This window comes from Anolis sagrei, chromosome 2 (genome assembly GCF_037176765.1).
Source record: "Anolis sagrei isolate rAnoSag1 chromosome 2, rAnoSag1.mat, whole genome shotgun sequence".
In the NCBI taxonomy this organism is placed as follows: Eukaryota; Metazoa; Chordata; class Lepidosauria; order Squamata; family Dactyloidae; genus Anolis; species Anolis sagrei.
Genome location: NC_090022.1, coordinates 121,972,990 through 121,990,272, shown reverse-complemented (window position 1 = coordinate 121,990,272; position 17,283 = coordinate 121,972,990). Strand labels below are relative to the sequence as shown.

The window sequence follows — 17,283 nt, the reverse complement described above, 5'->3', positions numbered from 1 at the left end:
CCAAGACTCTACAAAAAAGGCCTCCATTTATAATGCCTGACAGTTGATTCAAGCCCCTTTCCGCTTTGGTTTCAAAATAAATTAGCAAACAGTCAGCTACTCTTCATATAAAGAATGAAGATCAGAGGTCTCCAATGGGACTCTGGTAGTGGAAACCCCTTTCCAAGAAGGCTGGGAATCCAGCCATGCCTTCGTGGCTAGAAGAGGCGCCTACATTAACAGCAGTCTGATGCAATTCTAAACCCATTTACCACTTGATAAACAGTTTGCGAATTGAACAACGCATTTACTTTTTTTATCAAGGGGAAATGTTTGCAGGTGGCACCAAAATATCTACAAGTTGATATTTAATAGTGTTACCTTTAAAATGTGTCTGATTGTAACAGGCATGTATTTTGCCTGCAACTTTTCAACCTGCAGATGGATGGTTGTGGTGAAGCAATCTGAGAATTACTGCACTGGGTGACACCAACCCTACTAATGCTTCTGCACAGAAACTAATTTGGAGGAAGCCTGTATCAACAAATTAGTTCAAAGCCTGGTTTCCAGAGTCAGACTAATGCTCAAACCACTATACTATGACTGTTACCAAGGGTAACAACGACTTATAATATAATTGCCTTCTTCTTAGATAAATTACAATTAAATGAACTGTCTCATGCCTTTTTAGTTAATTCACTAAAGAGTGAGCCTTTTTTCACATCAGGGAGGACACGTCTTTTAAGCAGATGGTTCTCACAGTATGAAGTGAAATTGTAAAGAATGATAACACTGTGGCATGTTCACACTTTAAGCCTGTGAAAATCCAGGCAGGGCCACGTGGTAATATTGCTATCTCTTGAAATAAAAACAACTATGGGTGCTTGGGCAAAACCTGGAATAGATCTAGCAGTTTCTCCTGGCTCTAGGGATAGCAGGTAAGCAGGAATATGTTTTGGTGTGTCAGGAGTACCTATATTTTTATTTCATATGTGAAGAAAAGGAACCCAGAAAGATTCTGAAGAATGGCATAGTTAAAATGAAAAGGTATGCTGGTTCTCTACTGAAGGTCATTGCTTTAGGGAAAAGGACCTTGGATATGTTACTTTTGGACTACAACCCCCAGAATTTCCAGCGAGCATGCTGGACTGATCAGGGATTTTGAAAGTTGCAGTCCAAAGCAGTATTGTTTGACATTGGGGAGACAAGAGGAGGAGAAGGAGCTGTTTAGAATCAAGCTCACATGGCTCCATGTTTAGCTTGGACTTTTCTGGTTCACTTGTTTGTTCATATACTCATAAGACCTAAATCTATTTAGTAGTTTCACCAAGAGGAGATCCAGGGAACCAACTGCTAATAAACATGTATGCAAATCCCATTGGTTCAACTGCTCTATTTTAGTGGGGATGAAACATTGGATTTAGGACCTTAAATTTTACAGCATACCTTGACTAGATACTTGGCAAGTAAAGCCACCTGAGAATCATTCGCTCAATCTTTCCTTTCCAACTAGAAATTCATAGATCTTCACATATTTCTCTTCTGAGTAAACCCAAATATTTTTCAATCTTTAAAATGAAAGTAATAATGACTTCATGTACAGGCCTTTGGGGAGGGAAAAGACTATAAAATAATGTTCTGCCTTGGTTGATACAGAAGACATCTTAAGAACCATGTACTAAGAGCAAGCAATATGTTGTTGTTGCTATTATTATGGTTATATTAAAACAAAAGTTGGCAAATATGCTTATAAATATATACATGCGAGCTTCTAATTGATCCGCGTACAGCCCAGCAACTACCAATCCAGTTAATTGCTTTACTGCTAAAGTGGAGTGGAGGGAATTCAGCAACGTCTTCAATAGCATCACCAAAGCAACGGTTGTCCTTTATGGGAAGCCAAGAAAGCGGTCCCATGGGAACTGATCCCTTATTCAACTGCACAGGTCTTTAGTCTCTAGTTGAGTTCAATACTGGGAGGTCCAGAGGAAATTCGAGAAAAAACAGGAGTCTCTTCTGGAGTGATCACTCCACTGCTTATATTTCCATACTCGAGACCAAAGGGAAACTATGTCATGCACTACCCAAGTCATGTTTTCATTGAGGCAATAAATAACAGATTAGAAGCAAAATGCAAGGAAGCTGCTTTTGTCTTTTCCTTACCCTGGATTTGTAATTCCAGTAGCTTTCATGCAAGGCATGATATGAGATTCTTTGGTGGTTCTCAATAAGGTCCTTCAGTTTCTTTTACATTTGTTACAAATCTAATTCTCACTTTCTTCGCAAGCTTCTTCTATAGTCTCCCCAGTTGTGACTTCTCCTTCACTGCTGTCTGAGATGCTTGCTCTGGGATTGTGTCTCAATGGGGGGTTGAGCACCATGTTGCAGCTGCTGCCTGTTCTCTGATTTGTCAGTTGGATGCATTGAGCAGAAGGCACCACCATAGGGAAGCCATTTTTGTTCACATGGGATTTCTTTGGATATCTTTTCAGCTGCTTGATATTTTTCCCAAGAAAAGGGTAAGCCAGCAAGAGGCGGGAGCACTGTTTGTGAAGTTCGGTTTTTACCTGGGAAAAGATTAAAAACAACCAGTGTAACAGATATGGTATGGACTACGAGTCATAAAATTTCCATTTGTGCATTGTAATGCTTCACTGATAATCCAGGAAGATACTTTTATATACCTGGTCTATCCATCTGAATGCAAACAGTGATGCCATCTATGTACATTGCTTGCCATTAGGGTGATTTGTATCTGGATGTGTGTCTGAATTTGTCATTTCCATTTGAATTCTACTCCAAATTTGCACAAGAGCATACCAGGAGGAAGATCAGCCCAGTTGATTCAGCAATAGAAACCAATTTTTTTCAAATATCTGCATATGTAACATTCACTCCTTGTAAACACTATTTGGCAAGTGGGCATGAAAAATCAATGGAAAGGATAGGGTATGTCTCACAGCAAATGAAATGGTCATGAAATATCCTCCCCAGCCTCACTCTTTTCTACTGCATTCTGTTGCACGATTTGTCAGACCAGTAGTAGCTAGTGGCTTCCATCTTAATGGAACTGCATTTCAGGATTTAACTGAAACTTTAGGGTACTGCTCATGGCACTAAATCCTATCACCATAATAGCTCACTTATAAAAGAGAGAATGGATTTGTCGTTCCAGCAACATGGGAGGCACCAGCTCTTGTTGCTTCATGCCAGGACACCTTCAATAAGAGGCATCAGAGGCTAGAGCAGGTATGGGCAAACCCAGGCCTGGGAGCCAGATGCTGCCCCTTGGGCACTTTTCCCAAACCCCCCCCCCCCATCCTATCCTTCCTTCCTTCTCTCTTCTTCCGTCCTTCCCTCCATGCCTTCCTTCCCTCCCTCTCATTTTCCTTCCATCCTCCCTTCCACCCTTTCATCCTTCCTTCCTTCCCTCTTCCCTCTCTTCCGCTGTCTCTCTCCTTCCTTCCTTCCTTCCTTCCTTCCTTCCTTCCTTCCTTCCTTTTCTTCCTCCTTCTTGTCTCTCTTTTCTCTCTCCTTCCCTTTCTCCTTCCTCTTCCCTACCTTCCCTCTCTCCCTCTCTTTCTCCTGGTTGCATCCGAATTAAAGTCAATGTATGGAACCACCCTCAGAGTGTGGTGGAGTCTCCTTCTCAAGAGCTTTTCTGCAGAGGCTGTCTATTGGGAGTGCTTTGATTGTGCCATTCTGCATGGCAGGAGGTTGGACTGGCTGGCCCCTGGCGGTCACTTCCGCTTCCAGCTCTAGGTTTCTAGGATTCTATATCAGAGTAGGCAATGCAAGGTCTAATCGATACACTTTTTCTCTCCCTTCCACCATCTCATACTGACCAAGGCCAGCCCTTTTGGGATGCAAATGTTTCCTGCCTTTCCTTCACTTTCTGCCCACGAAAGAGAAGGGGAAGGGGAGGAAAGGGCAAGTAGGGGATTGGGGAGAACCCCCTCCCTCCCAGCCCACCCATGCCTCTCTGGCCCACCATGTGGCCCCCAAGTCAGAAAGTTTGCACATGCCTGGGCTAGAGGTACAACCCCAGCAAGCTTTGCTGCACCATCTCTCTAATTACCAGAAGGAGCATTATGAAAAAATAGTAGTTGATTCAAAGCTTGAAAAAGTTACATTTTGAATCACAACTCCCAGAGTCCCCCAGTCAGCATAGCCATTGGGGTTGGGAAATTCTTGTAGTTAAAATCTTAAAAAAAACTTTTATAATCTCTGGGATTTCTAATCAGATACTAGCTTGCCCATAACAAATACTCAATAATCACCAAGGGCTCCACTCAGTCAGGAAGATCAAGCATCATCTGAATGAATAATTCTATCAAGGACATATCTATAGGAGACTGCTGTTTCACTCTGATTTGTGAGACACCCTTTTTTAAGGGCAATGGAGGCAGAGAAGAGGCTTCTTCTCAAGAACAGAAAAAAAGGACCTGGCTAGGGTGCAGTTTTTAAATCTCAAGGCCTGCGCAGCTGCTGTACAGCTTCCCACAGCAGCAGTATGTTCTTCCATTAAAGTCGCTAAATTTACAGCAAAAGTAGGAATTTGTGGGTGAAAATGGGTCAACGGATGGTTACTTCATACTGTAATAATTGCAGGTGAAGACCTTAAAGTCTGGCTAATTGAGTTATCCTCTTGTTGTTAGAAGTGATTGCACTGGGTGGATTCACTGCTGACTAGGGAAAGCTTAAGAGTGGGATTGGTTGATGTCTGCAGGATGAATGGAAGTTCATCTGACAATGCAGCATAAAATTCCACCTTCCCCTGTCCACCTTTCATTGTTGCCTTAGCATCTCAGAGCTGACCAGTTCTGGTGCCACATGGTAGCTATGATCTTTTCCACCTATAAGTTTTGTGTGCTGGCTAGAAGGCAGCATTAAATGGCAGAAGCATCACTTGTTCAGATCCCAGGAGCCATTTTCCTTGACAGGATAAAAATAAGGGGCACTTCCTAGATCATTCCCGAACAGGAGTTGACATGGAGTCATTTTCATTAGCTGTTAGCCTTCACCCTCCATTTTTTGGTACAAGTGTCAGATGGAGCAATGTCCTATCCAAACCTGTTTCCTTCTTTTGCCTTCATTCATAATTAATAATAACTCCTGGAATGATTCCATCAGTGTTGCCTCTGAAAAATCCTGCAAATTTCTTGGGAAGACAGGTGGACAAATGTCAGCATGCTGGAAGATGCCTATTATGTGCTCCTACATCATCAACTCCACTGGATGGCCACATTGTCCGAATGCCTGATCACCATCTCCCAAAGCAGTTACTATACACCCAACTCAAGAACAGGAAACATAATGTTGCTGGACAGGAAAAGAAATTTAAAGATGGGCTTAAGGCCAACCTTAAAAACTGTGGCATAGATACCGAGAACTGGGAAGCCCTGGCCCTTGAGTGCTCTAGCTGGAGGTCAGCTGTGGCCAGCAGTGCTGCAGAATTCAAAGAGGCATGAATGGAGAGAGAGAAATGCACCAAGAGGAAGGCATGTCAAGTCAACCCTGACTGGAACCACCTTCTACCTGGAAACTGATGTCTTCGCTGTGGGAGAACAGGAGAACATGTGGATCAAGAATAGGGCTCTACAGCCACCTACAGACCCATCACCAAGACACTACACTTGGAGGACCCTCATCTTCAGACAACAAGGGATTGCCTAAGTAAGTATGTAATTTTGAGAATCCAAAAAGGGAAAACAAACTGTGAGAAATAAAGTTATGACTGTACTAGCCATCCCCTGCCACGCGTTGCTGTGACCCACATGGGGATTCTGTGTGGGAGGTTTGGCCCAATTCTATTGTTGATGGGGTTCAGAATGCTCTGGGATTGCAGGTGAACTATAAATCCCAGCAACTACAACTCTCAAATGTCAAGATTCTATTTCCCCCAAACTCCACCTGTGTTCACATTTGGGCATATTGAGTATTCTTGTAGAGTTTGGTCCAGATCCATAATTGTTTGAGTCCACAGTGATCTCTGGATGTAGGTGAACTACAACTCCAAAACCAAAGGACACTGCCCACCAAACCCTTCCAGTATTTTCTGTTGGTCATGGGAGTTCTGTGTGCCAAGTTTGGTTCAATTCCATCGTTGGTGGCGTTCAGAATGCTCTTTGATTGTAGGTGAACTATAAATCCCAGCAATTACAACTCCCAAATGACAAAATCAATTTTTTTTCTGAGTGAATGACATACATTGGGTTGTTAGATGTCTTGTGTCCAAATTTGGTGTCAGTTCATCAAGTGGTTTTTGAGTTCTGTTAATCCCACAAACAAACATTACATTTTTATTTATATAGATAGCCTACCTCTTCATTACAAAAGCAGTATAAAAGTGCAACGAGAAATCCCTGCAAAAGAAAGAGCAAGAGAAATGGGAAATTAGATTTGAGAGGAAATTACCAAAGTTCAATTGAATGAAGAATTCATACAATCACTGATTATTGTTCCTAAAAACACCTGAAACCCAAACCATTGTGCTGCTAAGTGGCACATTAGCACAACTAACTTCCTTTTGCTCTAGAATCACCTTCATCTCTGAGAAATCACATGACCGAGACATCAAACTTGCATCCGTTGCCTATTATGTGTTCCATTTTGCTCAGAACAATTTTGCTCAAGGAAGCAGCTGCTTTGCAATTTGAAACCACTAAAATCAGTCCAATGAAATATATTATTTTGATCTAATCTGTGCTTTTTACATTAGAGTGTACAGGAAATATGGTAGTCTGATCTTGGGAATACACTTTGCTTTCATGCTGCGAACGTAACCTTTCCAAGAATGTAAAACCTCAAACGGTCTGCCACTTTAAAGATCAGAAGCTCACCACCTCCTCAGTCTATTTCTGCCCTTTACAGGTTTAAAACATCAAAGAAGGGCCATCTGTACTGAGCGGATGGAAATCTGACTTGCTTGCACATGGTTGGCAAGATCATGGAGATATCTAAGACATAAAAGAATTTGTTTCCAGGCAGATTTAAAAATTGCATTGATGGCATCACTTCAAGGATCTCATTGTTGAGACTAACAAATTCCCAATCACATTTGAAATTGTATTTTAGCAGCAGTATAGCATGTGTAACTCCTATTATATTAATAAATGAGTACAGAAGATAAACAAATGTCTTGGGAACAATGATGGTTCATAATTTGAATACTTCTTAAAGTTCTTTCCTGAGATGGTATTCACTCAGCTAATTCTACAGAGTGCATTGTCTGCATTTCCCAGCATTCAATTACCAACTTGTACTTTTTCCATATCCAAAAAACCCTTCCACGGCAATTCTTGAGACCTATATAGCAAATTGTTTCAGAATGAAAATATGGCAGTTAGTTCTGAGTCCAGAATGTGATGCTCTGCAAGGCCATCTACCCGATGCTGTGCCAGAGATGTGAATTTGTGTGGCATTGGGTGCCATCTATTATATTAAAAGAGAGAATATTTAATCCTATGTCCTCTTTCTTTCCATATTTTTATGCTTTCCTTCCCAACTCCTTCTTTACTATTTAAGAAGGATTTCCCCCACCTATCATACTTTAGCTACTATTTTGGTTTGATAGTGATTTCCCCAACTAATATGTGTTTTTTCCTATTGAGAGAGACATTTCACCCTCATTAGAGTTAATAACTTACATGGAAGGAACCAATTGTCAGTTGAACAAAATTTCTTATGTGTCTGGAAAAGCCTTCAATTTGTTCATCTGTGATGAAGCTAAACACAATCTCATGAATTCCAAGTAACGATATTAACACAAATGTTGATCTTGCCAATCTGAAAATAAAAATAAAAATGAATTATATCTCTGAGGCAAAACTCAGTAAGAAATACAATGGGCATTCAGTATCTGCTGGTTTGCTTCTAGGACCCGTCATTGGTGCTATTATATGTCCCATGATATAAAATAGGATAGTAAAACAATATCCTGTATGTCTAATGGCAAAATCAAAGTTTGCTTTTTGGATATTTTAAAAATAATTTCAAGATGTTGGATGCAGAATCTATGGATATGGGGGAATGGATACAGAACAAATCCTGATAGTATTGGGATACATCTTTGAATTTCTTTATTTGAAGCTCGCATTAGAACTACCAGGGCTCTTCCACACAGCCATATAACCCAGAATATCAAGGCAGACAATCCACAATATCTGCTTTGAACTAGGTTATCTGAGTCCACACTGCCATATAACTCAGTTCAAATCAGATAATGTGGGATTTTATACAACTGTGTGTAAGTGGCCTCAGTCCTCATGTATTGTTTTGGTTCTAAATTGTAGTGATTTCCTACCTCACAAGACTACTATTCATTTTAATGGACACTTGTCATCACTACCAAGCAAGATCAGACAATTTCTTGTCTGCATGCTTAATTTGTAAAAGTTCTTTTAAAAGTACTTGTCCCTCCTCGCAAGTTTAACTACACTGGGTGGTTTATTTAAGAGATCATAAGAAGCTAGTAGCAAACTTATATCTTACCTGAATTTGTAATCACGACAATTCATTTGCTGGGCTTTAAGTTTGGAACGTAACAGCTTTAGAAGATTTAGGAAGATAATGAAATTCACCTTCAAAAAATACACATTTCAGTTAGTAATATAAGATGATGATAATAATAATAATAATAATAATTTATTTGTTTATATTCTGCCTTATCTCCCCGAAAAGATGCAAATGCAACACTTGCTAAGTATTTGGCTGTAAATATATGAAGTCAGTGGGTGGTATCAACTTGATTAGCTCCAACTGGTGTAGATCCATTTCATTAATTGCTGAATGGTGAGTTATCATGTAGGTAAAGCAAATAGATTCAGTGGGTCTACTACTATAGTCAAAAATAAAATCTGCATCAATTATACAGTGCAGATTTTTATTGCCACTGCTCTCATTGTGTGCTGTCCCTTTTAAAAGTCAGTAAATTTTGTAAAAAGAACATCAATTTTTGTTAAGGATTTGTTAAGGATTGCTTGATATGGGTAGGGGAGGAAGGGAAAAGGAAGGCAAGAAAGTGGCCAGGGTGTCAGCATGCCTGATGGCAAGTGGGCCCCCTTAAACATTAGACAACATGTTAAATATGTTAATGGACCTTTAAGTAGCTTGAAAATATAATAGAAGTTCCAATATTATTACTGTATGACACTAAAAATGAGATTATATTTTAAAATATAATGAGTAACCCTGAAAAAAATAATTCTGATTAATATTATGTGAGGCCAACACATAGGTTATATAAGTTTGGATCTTTGCTATTTCTTATAAAAATAGTTACGGGTGGGCATCCTTTGTCTCCTGGCAACTAATATATTTTAGATCCAATCTGCCACTGAAAGGGAGGGTAAACCTATGTTGAAGGTTAGCAACCGTCCCTTGGCACATGCAAAGTGAATTCACAAGGGAAAAGCACAGGCATAACACTTATGTACATATTTACTTGAAATGCTATTTCAGTGATTTGAAAGGGGATCAACATGTATAATTCTCTCTTAAGAACAATAGATAAAGGTAAAGGCTTCCTCTTGACATTAAGTCTAGTCGACTCCAACTCTGGGGGGTGGTTCTCATATCCATATCCATTTCTAAGCCAAAGAGCCGGTGTTGTTTGTAGATGCCTCCAAGGTCATGTGGCCAGCATGACTGCATGAAGTGTTGCTACCTTCCCATTGAAGCGGTATGTATTGATCTACTCACATTAGCATGTTTTCAAACTGTTAGGCTGGCAGAAGCTAGGGCTAACAATGGGAGCTCACCCTGTCCCGGAGATTCGAACTACCAACCTTCCAGTCAGCAAGTTCTGCAGCTTAGTGGTTTAGCTAAGTATCTAAATATAGATACGAAACTAATTTTGTTTCATAATTGTAAGATTTGCTCACTATTTTTTTTACCTATTGCTTCCTCTTTACTTCTATCGTATGAATTCAAGGAGTTTTTAAAAAATCTTTAAAGTTGATCATATGTCTCTATTCACTTAAATTAAACAGAAAGAGAAGCAAATAATGGAGGGGGGGGGGGGGAGTGGAAGTGGGATCAGTGCCATTCTATTGTGAACCCAAAAGCAGTTCCCTGTCTTAACAATGAAAAACCTGTCAAAACATATAATACAATAATTGAATAATACACTTATCCTTACAAGAATGGAAAATAATATGGGCCCCCGAATGATCCACCAGAATGCCATGTTCTGATTCATTGCCCAGCATCTAGAGAAAAAAAAAATCAAATGTTCTGTTAGCTCATGCAAATACAAATGGAAAACTACTTTTAAAAAAAAGAGCTTTTAAATATTACTTGTACATTTGGTTCCTTTTACAAACAACTAAGTTTACAAATTCAAGCCAGATAAACTTTACATTGATCTAATTGAGTTAATGTGGCTTAATGTTGACTGTTGATAGCTATCCTTTAAAAAAAGGTAGCATAGAAATAACCATAATATAATAAAAGAAATCCTGTGAGCTTGAGTGTTGTAGTGGTTTGAACATTAGATTAGGACCTTAGAGAATAGAGTTCGATTCCTCACTCAACCCTGGAAACCACTGGGCAAGCCATGTTCTCTCAGTCTCAGAGGAAAGCCATGGCAAATTTCATCTGAATCAGTATTACCAAGGAAATCCTATGAGAAGGTTACTATTGACTTGAAGACACATTCTAAAAATAAAAATAAACCATATTCAAAGCCTTTCAAAAGGCAAAGGGACAGCTTTAGTCCACATCCTACAATTCCTCCTTGCTGGTGCCACAGACAGGGTATCACCTGCTGGAGTCAGTTGAGTCACAGGTACACATGACCCTTCATCACAGAATGAAAAAAATCAGGCAAAGATGCAGAGTCACATCACACGGCACTTCGTGCTCTGCATGCTATGAGCTGATGTTCCCCTGAATGAGAAAACAAGATCTATCTCTCTTGGTTATACACTTTTGCTCTTGGGGGGAAAAACCCCCCAACATTTTGGCTAATAACCAATCACTGGAGTCTTATCTTTTGTTTTTTCATGTCAAAAATCCCAGTGGGAAAAAAGAATTCTCATTTTTTAAAGTTTATTACTCCAGGATAAGAACTCTGACTTTCCACCAATGAAATGATAATTCACTCTTCAAATGTTTAAAATTGTAGAAAGGGAGGCATTAAAAATTCTTGATCTCTAGAACTCTTCTATTTGCTCTGTCCGCAAACACATGCATTTGAAGAAAGACCCACTAAGTCAGTGGTTCTCAACCTGTGGTCCCCAGATGTTTTGGTCTCCCAGAAATCCTAATAGCTGGTAAACTGGCTGGGATTTCTGGGAGTTGTAGACCAAAACATCTGGGGACCCACAGGTTGAGAAACACTGCACTAAGTACAAAGAAATGTACTTTCAGCAATATATATATGAGATGTAACATTGGGAACAAATGAGTTGTATCTTGAACTTGGCAATTATATGCCATTCTCCCATTGTAAGGTGGCCAGTTGGTCAATAGCCAAACATTTCCAAATCAGCATGGAGAATGTAACTTTTCTAAGCTTGGATACTTCCTCAACAATCACACAAACTAATCTCACCATGTACTATTTTATCGGAAATGCAAGATTTAAAAAACTTAAGTATTTGTGGCTCCAGACTAGATTATCAGTTCCACAGCAAGTTTACACAAGGCTGTCAGAGAGTAAACCATTGCTTATCTCCAACCTAAGGGCTCTACAAAAAGAGAGCAATCCCAACTTGATGCTGGCCTGGCAAGAAACAGGTCAAAAAGGGAAAGTTTAGGAAAAGACAAACACCATGTACATGGAATCAATTACATGGTTTCACTTATTCACAGTTTCACATATTCACTTAGGGTCTTGTGTACAAGCTACATCCTCTTCTCAGTATGTCCATTTGTCCCACTTAAAATGGGGTTTGCTATTGTTCACTATTTCATGTATCTATGTGACGCCTGGGACATATATTTCCTATGGATCTGAAGGTTGGACTGTACTTTTTAAGACTACAACTCCCAGAGTCTCTCTGCCACTGGCCATGTTGGATATATACCTTTTCCAAGCTATGTTCCAAGTTCTGAGAAAAGGAAGCAACAAACTGAATTAGAGGGACTTACCCTTCATGCTCCAGTTGGTATTTTATTATTCCCCAGGTAGTGACAAAAATCACTGGAATACCTGAAAGGAAGAAGTGGAAATTATGCTATGACAAGCCCTCTCATGCAAAGATCCTGGTGTGTCTAAAATTGTGGATTGCTACAAGAATAGTTAACACTGGAAAAGACAACATAGAGAAATTGGAGGATGTTTTATTTATTGGCATATTTCTGTCCTGCATGCAAATAAAACCAGTGTAAACAAGTCAAAAGAATTCAAAACAATAAGATAATTTAAATATACTAAAACATATTAAATATTATCACTAAGTGAAAAGAAGTATATAAGATCAAAAGATTAAAACAATTTCATTTGGACCCCAAATCTTGTGGTCAATAGGTCCAAGAAAACCACAAATCAAATATCCTTGCGCGGGGTGGGGGTGGGGTGGGGAGGACATTCATATTTACCCCATCCAATAAAGATGTATTTCACCAGCTGGTGTTTCTCAGAGACCACAGTGGTCAATAACCTATGAAGGTAAATTCCTTCCACCAAGAGCCAGAAATAATTTGCCCCAACAACATAATGCATGAAAAGTGGGGCCATCCTGCATAGAGTTAACATCTGCAGAAACAAAACAACGAGAAGAGGGAGCATCAGTGACATTCTTGTTGGTGCTTCCAACAGAGATTAATCTTTTAGACCTCTGTTTTGATCACATTAAGGCAATGCTGTGTTATGGTCCTGAAGACAGGGGATTTGTTTTCACTTATTGTTTGCAAATTGTTTTTGATTCAAGTACATACATGTGTTTTATGGTTCAGTAGGGACATGGATCTATGCCATGCCAACTTTCTAATAATTAAACAACATTGGCTTAATTTGATCTGGACTTATTCATATTCAATATCTAGTTTTAACCAAACCATTCAGAGTGATCCAGATCAAATTGAGCATAGAAGTGAATTTCTGAATCAGGCACCAGAGTTGGATGTTCTACTCAGAGTACTAATAAAAATGTTTAGTCAACCCATTATTTTTATCATTTAAAACTAATGCACTGACTTTATGATAGGAGGAAATGATGCTTATACTTAAAATTGAATGCCTCTGATTGAGCTCAATGAACAAATTGTCCTGCAAAACTTATGTTTTCAGCCAGAATATATGAGCAAGCTTGTTTTCTGCTGCCCTGGAGACTAGGGCGTGGAACAATGGCTTCGAATTACAGGAAAGGAGATTCTACCTGAACATGAGAAAGAACTTCCTAACTGTGAGAGCTGTTCAGCAGTGGAACTCTCTGCCCCAGAGTGTGGTGGAGGCTCCTTCTTTGGAAGCTTTTAAACAGAGGCTGGATGGCCATCTGTTGGGGGTGCTCTGAATGTGGTTTTCCTGCTTCTTGGCAGGAGGTTGGACTGGATGGCCATGTGGTTCTATATCGAAAATACACCTGCTATGTTATGCTGTTTCATCCACTTATTAGGAGCCCCCGGTGGTGCAGTGGGTTAAACCCCTGTGCTGGCAGGACTGAAGACCGACAGGTCGCAGGTTTGAATCCGGGGAGAGGCGGATGAGCTCCCTCTATCAGCTCCAGCTCCCCATGCAGGGACATGAGAGAAGCCTCCCACAAGGATAATAAAACATCAAAACATCCGGGCGTCCCCTGGGCAACGTCCTTGCAGACGGCCAATTCTCTCACAACAGGATGCTCCTGACACGACCAAAAAAAAAAAAATAATAACCAACCCCCCCCCCCCCCCCAAAATCCACTTATTATTATTACTATGCATTAGTACCTCTGAACCCAAGGGGGACGTCCATCCATTTAAATCATTTGGCTTTTCAGTGTCTAAAATAATGAAAAAATAAGTATGGTGTGTCACACTGTCTTTTATAAGAACCCCTATGGTGCGCAGGATGAACGAAGCAAATAAGTTCATATGGATGTAGTTCCTCGTGCAGTGAAGTTTTCTGTAGGAGGAAAGAAGCACATTCTGTTACAGATTCAGAGAAGCTGATTTTATTCTGAGAGGCATGACACATTCTTGGTAATCATGCTTCTCAGAATAAAATCTTGTTATTAACAGTGCCAAACAGTTGCATGCTTCCCTGGCAGTGACAACCCCTCAGCTACAAGGGATACTGAGAAAATTTGCTCAGCAGGACCTCTGTCTTGTGACAGTTCAGATGACACAAAGCATCTTTCTGTGCTGTGGTGGCTTGATGTAGTGTTCTAAGGTGATCAACTGGGATATCTTATTGTGATTACAACAGAAACCAGGATAGTCAAAGGCAGCAGGGGGGTACATGTCAGTGCTGCAATAAATCCACTTGTTATTCAAGGATGCAAATATTCAGCACCTTGGATAGCTCTGTCTGGATCAATAAACCACAGGCTTAAGGTACTTTCACACTGTATTAATACTTATAGTGCTAACTGCCACAGCAATATCATATGAAATCTTGGGATCTGTAGCTTAGTACATTGAGAATGTAAATAGCAAATGGGAAGATTTAGAAAGTCCTTCCCTAAATTGAAAATCCAAGGTTTCCCTAGAATGTTGCCATGGCAGTTAAAGTGCTATAATTTTCTAATGTGAAAGGACCTAAGATACATCACACGCTAACAAGAAAGCCTCCAGTGGCTTCTGATGCCTGTTTTAAAATAAATGCTGTCACTCTCTTTTTCTCTTGTCTGTGCCAGGTTAGAAACATAACAAATATTCACAAATGATTGAGGCATCCCCCCCCCTTTTTTTTTTAAAAACCCTATCTGGTCATCGAGTCATTAGCTAAACCTTACTAGGTGCTTCAATATATAAGAGTAGTGCAGATTTTAAAATGTTGTATAAGCAACCTTACTTAAGCACATTTCAGCAGTATCGCTTGAGCACATCTGGCTTGAGAAAAGAGAAGCTTCCATTAATTTGACATGATGGTGCTAATCATGATTGAACTTCAGGTTCCTTTGCAAACCCAGATGCAAATTCTAGCTCCTGAGAATAGGAAAATATGTCACCAAATAATTCCAGGCCCTCATGTTCTGGCAAGGTACACTAACCTCAGCAGTAGCATTATGAGCAATGCTAAGACAAGGGAAGCAAAAGAAAAGGAATATCCCACAGTATAAAGGTTCTTCAAAGTGACAGACAAAGTATATTCATCTCCCTAGGAACAACAAAGAAACAAAAATGGAATTAAATTCCTGAAAAAATCTGGGGAAGAGATGTGACTGTAGCAAATCTGTCTGGCATATAACTCCAGTTACATCTAGCTGTATTGGTAACCCATATGCTTGTGAGACATAGTGATATCTAATGGCAAATATGTTCAGAGAGGTGAGTCCCATGATGCTGGAAGTGGATATTCCATCCCTGATGCCCTTATTTGTTTGTAAGTTTACAGAGATACCTGGCCTTCCAGTATTAAAAAAAGAATTATTGGGATTGATAGCCAGCCTTTCTCCAGTATCAGTTTCTTCTCAACCACCCTCCAAAATGGGCAGGAATGCCCAAAATAGCAACCATTGAAGTACACAGGGCTGTCAGTGAAAGATGATACCCTTCGTGCCACCTTTTTGTACATGGGTAGAAATGCAATCTGCTTATGTAGCATTAATGGTATGTAAGAGAGAGTGGGAGAGAAAAGGAGGGAGGGAGGGAGAAATCTAGACTTCTACAATATAAATAATACAAGAAGCACCCCAGGTGTTCTCATCTGTACTCATCTTTTCTAGGACATTTGGGAAGTAGCCTATATACCAGTGGTTCCCAACCTTTTGACTAGGGACCACTTTGACCAGGGACCACTTGACCAGGGTCATTCTCCAACATTAATATCAAAGGGGTTACAAATTAGTTTTTGGTCAACTTTAGATTTAGTTTAGTTATTTGGGGTGCTGATTCAGAAAATTGCATTGGATAGACCACATATGCCATCTAGTAACCATCATCTGCTTGCTCACAGAAAACCATATTTTTATAATCTACAGCTGTGGGCCTTATTTTAGGTCTTGCGGCCCACCAATGAATATCCCACATGACGGGAACCGCTGCTATATACTCTTTATAAGGCTGTGTGTCTTCTCCATGTTTTGAAAACTGTTACTTACATCATGCAACCAGTGGCCATAAGGTGGGATATCTTTAAATAAAATTTTGCACTGTTGTTGGGGGTGTTCCTCAAGCTCAGAATCATTTTGTGTGGCTAGAATAAGATTCTCACATGCAGTCATATGAAGCACATGTGAGGATTTGAACCATATTATTCACTTGTTTGATCTGATTTAAGTCTCTCTTAAAACAAAACACTCTCTTCTCTTCTAACCCCCATTCAATACTAAAATTAGCAATTTTCATGCAATACCATACAAACAACATCATGTCTGAATTACAGTCTCCCTAGTAGGTAAGGTACTTGGTAGAAACTATTTGATTGAGAGAGGATTTCAAGGGAGGATTAAGAGGATTAGTGGATTAAACCATAAAAAGGCAGCCCTGCTCACATTTCTGAAGGAGAGCTGCTGGTCCCCAAAGCATTCTGAACGGTTCATCCAAACCTGGCTGGAGTTTTCAACCGTTTGCCAAATCCCTTGGTCTGTGCAGACTCTGTATATATTTCCTGCACTTCCTAAAAGTAAACAGACACAGGCTAAAAGGTCAAGTCACACATTTCATTTTTCAGACACGGTCTAACGCTGTCACCCTTTTATCCTTTGCCCGAAATCCCCAGGAAAAAAAAAGAGAGACTTGGCTTGGTTGGTAGTATTCTGTGATATCTGTTTATTTGGGAAGTAACTGTAGAAAGCTTAATATTTATCAATGGATTAACAATGTCAAACTCCCTGATTTTAAAAGCTCCCTTTCACAGCTTAATTCCTAAGGGATATGATTGTATTTCATTTAATTCCTTTGCCATGATTGAAATTAATTGACTTGGGATTTAGAAACATTAATAGACATAGCATAATTAATTGGTTCCCAGTTTGTGGTCCATGAAGACACTCCAGTTGGTCCTTGGGGAAACTGCATTGGTCTTTGAGATCTGGTTGAATACGGAAAAACCACCAGTGGCGTTTGCATGCAGATGAATGGATATGATTTTGTGTCCTCCTAATCTTTGTTTTCCATGTTTAAAATGTCTTGCTTGAATAGTGTTCCACAAAGACTTAAAACTAAAGGGCAGGAATCTGCATAAATAAAAAAATCTCAGAAGTGTTGGTGTAG

At 39.7% G+C, this 17,283-nt stretch overlaps 1 protein-coding gene across 1 annotated transcript in view; it reads right to left on the bottom strand.

Annotated features, from left to right (window-relative positions):
- Nucleotides 1–721: 721 nt before the first annotated feature.
- The window catches only part of GLP2R (glucagon like peptide 2 receptor), a 49,083-nt gene continuing 32,521 nt past the window's right edge, over nt 722–17,283 (bottom strand). Inside the window, exons 4-13 of the mRNA XM_060764550.2 lie at nt 16,563–16,687; nt 15,120–15,226; nt 13,855–14,029; nt 12,526–12,682; nt 12,076–12,136; nt 10,121–10,190; nt 8,473–8,561; nt 7,629–7,767; nt 6,303–6,344; nt 722–2,546 (exon numbers count right to left, since the gene is read on the bottom strand). Coding sequence (XP_060620533.2) covers nt 2,244–2,546; nt 6,303–6,344; nt 7,629–7,767; nt 8,473–8,561; nt 10,121–10,190; nt 12,076–12,136; nt 12,526–12,682; nt 13,855–14,029; nt 15,120–15,226; nt 16,563–16,687 — 1,268 coding nt within the window. The 3' untranslated portion in view covers nt 722–2,243. The remainder of the gene's footprint in view (nt 2,547–6,302; nt 6,345–7,628; nt 7,768–8,472; nt 8,562–10,120; nt 10,191–12,075; nt 12,137–12,525; nt 12,683–13,854; nt 14,030–15,119; nt 15,227–16,562; nt 16,688–17,283) is intronic.